The sequence below is a fragment of the Centroberyx affinis genome, unplaced genomic scaffold, assembly GCF_046629955.1.
Source record: "Centroberyx affinis isolate AG114_WGS23_722 - 3 ecotype Tasmania unplaced genomic scaffold, CSIRO-AGI_Caff_v1 ptg000307l_1, whole genome shotgun sequence".
NCBI classification, from domain to species: domain Eukaryota; kingdom Metazoa; phylum Chordata; class Actinopteri; order Beryciformes; family Berycidae; genus Centroberyx; species Centroberyx affinis.
Genome location: NW_027278984.1, coordinates 29,336 through 34,982, shown reverse-complemented (window position 1 = coordinate 34,982; position 5,647 = coordinate 29,336). Strand labels below are relative to the sequence as shown.

At 40.0% G+C, this 5,647-nt stretch overlaps 1 protein-coding gene across 1 annotated transcript; it reads right to left on the bottom strand.

The window, feature by feature from the left end:
- Positions 1-266: 266 nt before the first annotated feature.
- On the bottom strand, positions 267-2,742 carry LOC139640904 (DNA-directed RNA polymerase II subunit RPB1-like). The gene is made up of 2 exons (XM_071515096.1): positions 2,733-2,742; positions 267-994 (listed from the first exon to the last, which is right to left on the bottom strand). The coding sequence occupies exons 1-2, from the start codon at positions 2,740-2,742 to the stop codon at positions 267-269; spliced, it is 738 nt and encodes a 245-aa protein (XP_071371197.1).
- Positions 2,743-5,647: the final 2,905 nt, after the last annotated feature.

Genomic DNA, 5,647 nt, shown 5'->3' with positions numbered 1-5,647 from the left:
GCCACACACTCTTCACTTGTTTACGTTGGTATATCTCAGCATCAATCTCTGACATTCCTCTGCTCAGTGTGTGTGTGTGTGTATGTGTGTGAGAGAGAGAGAGAAAGAGAGATTTGTGCAGCAGGATTGCAGTTGTACCTTTTCACCACTTGGGGGAAGCACTGAAGCTCTGAATCTGAGTATCATCATCTAGAGCAGTGGTTCTTTGAGGGGGTTTCAGGGGTTTTGGAGGGTTCCAGGGGTCATTGAGGAGGTTCCATGTGTCCTTAACGGGGTGCCAGGGGTTTTGAGGTGGTTGCAGGGGTTCTGGAGGGGGTTCCAGGGGTCCTTGTGGGGGTGCCAGTGGTTTTGAGGGGGTTCCAGGGGTCCTGGAGGGGGTTCCAGGGGTTCTTGAGGGGGTTCCAGGGGTTTTGAAGGGGTTCCAGGGGTCCTTGAGGGGGTTCCAGGGTTCCTTGGGTGGGTTTCAGGGGTTTTGAAGGGGTTCCAGAGGACGTTGGGGGGGATGCAGAGGTCCTTGAGGGGGTTCCAGGGGTCGTTGAGGGGTTCCAGGGTTTTTGAGGGGGTTCCAGGGGTTTTGAGGCGGTTTCAGGGGTCCTGGAGGGGGTTTCAGGGGTCTTTGAGGGGTTTCCAGGGGTCCTGGAGGGTGTTCCAGGAGTTCTTGAGGGGGTTTCAAGGGTTTTGAAGGGGTTACAGAGGTCTTTAAGGGGGTTCCAAGGGTCCTTGAGGGGGTTCCAGGGTTCCTTGGGTGGGCTCCAGGGGTTTTGAAGGGGTTCCAGAGGTCCTTGGGGAGGATGCAGAGGTCCTTGAGGGGCTTCCAGGGGTCGTTGAGGGGTTCCAGGGTTTTTGAGGGGGTTCCAAGGGTTTTGAGGCGGTTTCAGGGGTCCTGGAAGGGGTTTCAGGGGTCCTTGTGGGGGTGCCAGTAGTTTTGAAGGGGTTCCAGGGGTCCTGGAGGGGGTTCCAGGGTTCCTTGGGTGGGTTCCAGGGGTAGTGTAAACTGTCCACAGTGTAGACAGTTGTACAGTTCATTACTAAATCAGCAACAGTAATGATATTCCCATATGGGTCTTAACATCTCACAAATGAAATACCTATTTTCCTTCAGGCATCTTTCAACTGTTTGCTGCATAGTTTTATATGTATTTGAGTGCGTCTCCTTACTCTATTGGTGTAGACTGATGGAGCGAGTGAGAGACACTTAGATAAAAGATGCCTGGATGGATGAATGGATAGAGGGATGAAAAGAGGGAGAGAGAGAGAGAGTATTAGTGCTATTCCTCTCGCTGCAGCCTGCTCCTTCTGTGTTTGCATGTTGACACTCGCTAGGCGGCACACACTTCAAATTCCTCCCCGCTAACCTCTCCGCCTGTGTGTGTGTGCGTGTGTGTGTGTGTGTGTGTGTGTGTTGGGTCACTCAAAAACCATGCATAGATGTTTATTCACTCTCACTCTCCCTCGCTCTGCTCCTTTCTCTCTTTTTTTCAATTGAATAACTTGCAGTCACAGCAGTATACAAAAGGTGCATTTTCCAAAACCAAAACACACATTAAAACCATATTGTGTGTGTGTGTGTGTGTGTGTGTGTGTGTGTGTGTGTGTGTGTGTGTGTGTGTGTGTGCATGCATGCGTGTTGAGAGGTTTAACCAGAGAGTAGCAGGTCTGAGGTGTCTGCAGAGTGACAGCCAGCCCTTTTAATCCTGCTACTGTTTGCTGGAGGCTGCGTTTGCACTGTTGCTTAGTGTCACTGCATGTAACTAAATTAGTAGTTAAACTACATATTGCAGTAGCTGCAGTAGCAACATCTACCATCATTCTATGTGTGACAAGCTTTGCATTGATTTCCAAAACAATTCAAATACAAATTTTGTAATAAGATGTAAGATTTTAGTCTGTATCCAAGTATCAGTCTATCATCCCTGGACACAGCTCTCGATGCAAGGAAAAACAATATTATCATCAGTGGTGGAAGAAGTACTCAGATCTTTTACTTAAGTAAAAGAAGAAATACCACAGTATAAAAATACTCTGTTACAAGTAAAAGTCCTGCATTCAAAATGTTACTTAAGTAAAGGTACAAAAGTATTAGCATCAAAATGTACTTAAAGCAACAAAAGTAAAAGTACTCATTATGCGGAATGGCCCATTTCAGAATAATACAGTGTATATTATATTATTGAATTATAATTATTGATGCATTAATGTGTAAGCATCACTTTAATGTTACAGCTGGAAAAGGTGGGGCTGATTTCCACTACTTTATATACTGCTGGGTAGTTTACAGTAATCTATAATAATACATCACAATTTATTAGTTGATTATACTTTGTATTAATAATCTGAATCTGCAAAGTAACTAGTAACTTAAGTTATCAAATAAAGGTAGTGGAGTAAAAAAACAATATTTCCCTCTGAAATGTAGTGGAGTAGAAGTATAAAGTAGCATAAAATGGTAATACTCAAGTAAAGTACAAGTACCTCAAAATTGTACTTAAGTACAGTATTCAAGTAAATGTACTTAGTTACTTTCCACCTCTGATTATCATACAACCACACATACACTGTAAACCTATTTAATAGCTGTAAAAGCTTTCTTTACATTTTGCTATTTGTGAACATAAATAGAAACAAGCGCAGATGACAGCAGCTTATTTTAGAGTTTTGCAAGAATATCTTTTGTAGCCACATTTAACTGCTGAAGTGGAGCTTGCAACTTGGCCGCAGATATCGGGTCCTACCAGTCGCCATAAAGTACCACAAAGCTTTCCACACAGTCGACCACAAAGTACCACAAAGTGCACCGCTCACTACCGTAAACAACTGCAAAGTACACAAAGCGCACCACCGACTGCCGCAACGTACCGCAAAGATTACCACAAAGGACCATAAAGTACTACGACTCCCACCGTAAAGTGCAACCAAAAACCACAAAGTACCACTAAGCATACCGCTAGCTACCACAAAGAAACACAAAGTGACAAACTAGGACACTATATTACCACAGAGTTCCATGGAGGTACTAGCGGTACTTTGTGGTACTTTGTATAGTATTTTAAAGAGTAACCAAACCCACCACCTGTTGTACTGTTGTATAGAAGGTGACATCACCTGGCACCAAAGATCAGCCAATAGCAGATGGCAATTGCAGTAGCATTCTTTTTACCTTTAGATGTCAGGCTTCACCACAGATTTGGGTTTGGGGTTTAGTTCCTCTTTAATTCTTATTTGATAGCTTCAATTAGCATCCACCTATTTCTCGCATTAATGAGATTTAATTTTATTTCAGCTAAAACACTGAAGCTCTCCGGAAGATAAAAGGTGCACCTTATAAATGGGTGAAGCTCTGCACAAGGTCAAAAAATGGCTGTAGTGGTAACAACGCATTAACGTGTATGTGGAGGCCTTCTCTGAGATGTGGTTGAGCAATTAAAATTCTTTCTAAAGTCTACAGCAGTGGTTCTCAACATGGGGTCCCGGGACCACCAGGGGTCCTTGAGGAGGTTCCAGGGGGTCTCCAGCAAATTGATGAATTGTTAAACTTCATCATTATTTAATTGACAAGAAGTTAAAACAATTAGAGAATGTAGAAGAATGACTGTTTTGATCATAGTTTCACTGTTATCTCTCTACCTACAATACAGATAGTCATGGGATTCTGGACAAATTTTCAGATTTGGGTCTGAGACACAAAATGTCATTAAATGGGGGTCCGTGGCCTCAATGTGGACTAAATTAGGGGTCCTTGATATGAAAAAGGTTGAGAATCACTGGTCTACAGCATCCCTCTAGTCCCCATATTGATGGCAGTAGAGCCCAGGAAATATATCGCTCTGTATATCTGAGTTTTCACACGGCATACCGCATTCTGATATTGGAACCGCCATGTGAGAAACAACGGGACGTTCATCGAGCCACTTTATTTCCACCGTGTGGGATGAAGGAGTGGGATGGGAATGTGACATGTCTGGGAATCCCATAATGTGGATAATGTGGGAATGCTGTCACCTCTCAGTGTATTGAGTAAGGCAGCAGGTTGGTGAGGTCATTCGGCGAGTTTCATTTGGAGGAACAAAAGCAGGCCTCCGTCTGGATTTTTGTCAGAACCAATGCTCTACGGAGGGAGTGAACAAAGGGAAAGAGAGATGGAGAGAGAGATATGTTTCATTTGACATTGTTTCAGATATATTCATTTGACAGAGTGAAGTCTGTGATGAGAAGTGTCTGTGTACAATTATAGCTGGAAAATATGCTCATTGTTGTCATATGGCGAAGAATAATAGTGATAGTTTGATAGTTATGATAGTTTACAATATTATAAGATATATTGTACTTCGAGGTAGTATTTATTATTATACAGTATATTGTCATTGGAGATAGTATACTGTATGTTTTTATTGGAGATAGAATATAATATTATGCAGTATATTGTCATTGGAGATAGTATATAATACAGTATATTGTCACTGGAGATAGTATATAATACAGTATATTGTCATGGAGATAGTATATAATACAGTATATTGTCACTGGAGATAGTATATAATACAATATATTGTCACTGGAGATAGTATATAATACAGTATATTGTCATTGGAGATAGTATATACTATTATACAGTATTTTTATTGGAGATTTTATATAAGAGTATACAGGATATTGTCATTGGAGATAATATATAATACAGTATATTGTCATTGGAGAATACAGTATATTGTCATTGGAGAATACAGTATATTGTCATTGGAGATAGTATATAATACAGTATATTGTCATTGGAGAATACAGTATATTGTCATTGGAGATAGTATATAATACAGTATATTGTCATTGGAGAATACAGTATATTGTCATTGGAGATAGTATATAATACAGTATATTGTCATTGGAGAATACAGTATATTGTCATTGGAGAATACAGTATATTGTCATTGGAGATAGTATATAATACAGTATATTGTCATTGGAGAATACAGTATATTGTCATTGGAGAATACAGTATATTGTCATTGGAGATAGTATATAATACAGTATATTGTCATTGGAGATCGTATATAACACAGTATATTGTCATTGGAGATAGTATATAATACAGTATATTGTCATTGGAGATCGTATATAATACAGTATATTGTCATTGGAGATTGTATAATATATAGTGTGTTGTCATTAGAGATAGTATATAATACAGTATATTGTCATTGGAGATTGTATATAACACAGTATATTGTCATTAGAGATAGTATATAATACAGTATATTGTCATTGGAGATAGTATATAATACAGTATATTGTCATTGGAGATAGTATATAATACAGTATATTGTTGTTGGAGATAGTATATAATACTGTGTATTGTTACTGGAGAGAGTATATGTTATTATTATACAGTGTATTGTTACTGGAGACAGTATGTGATATTATATATATTGTTACTGGAGACAGTGTGTGGTATTATACAGTATATTGTCATTGGAGACAGTATGTGATTTTATACAGTATGTTGTTACTGGAAATGGCACATTAGGCTATATAGAGAAAGACAGTCAGCTGTACAGTTGAAGATCTAACCAGGAAACCGTTTCCCCCACAGGCCAGGAAATGCATCATCCTCTGACACACACTGACACACACACACACACACACACACACACAC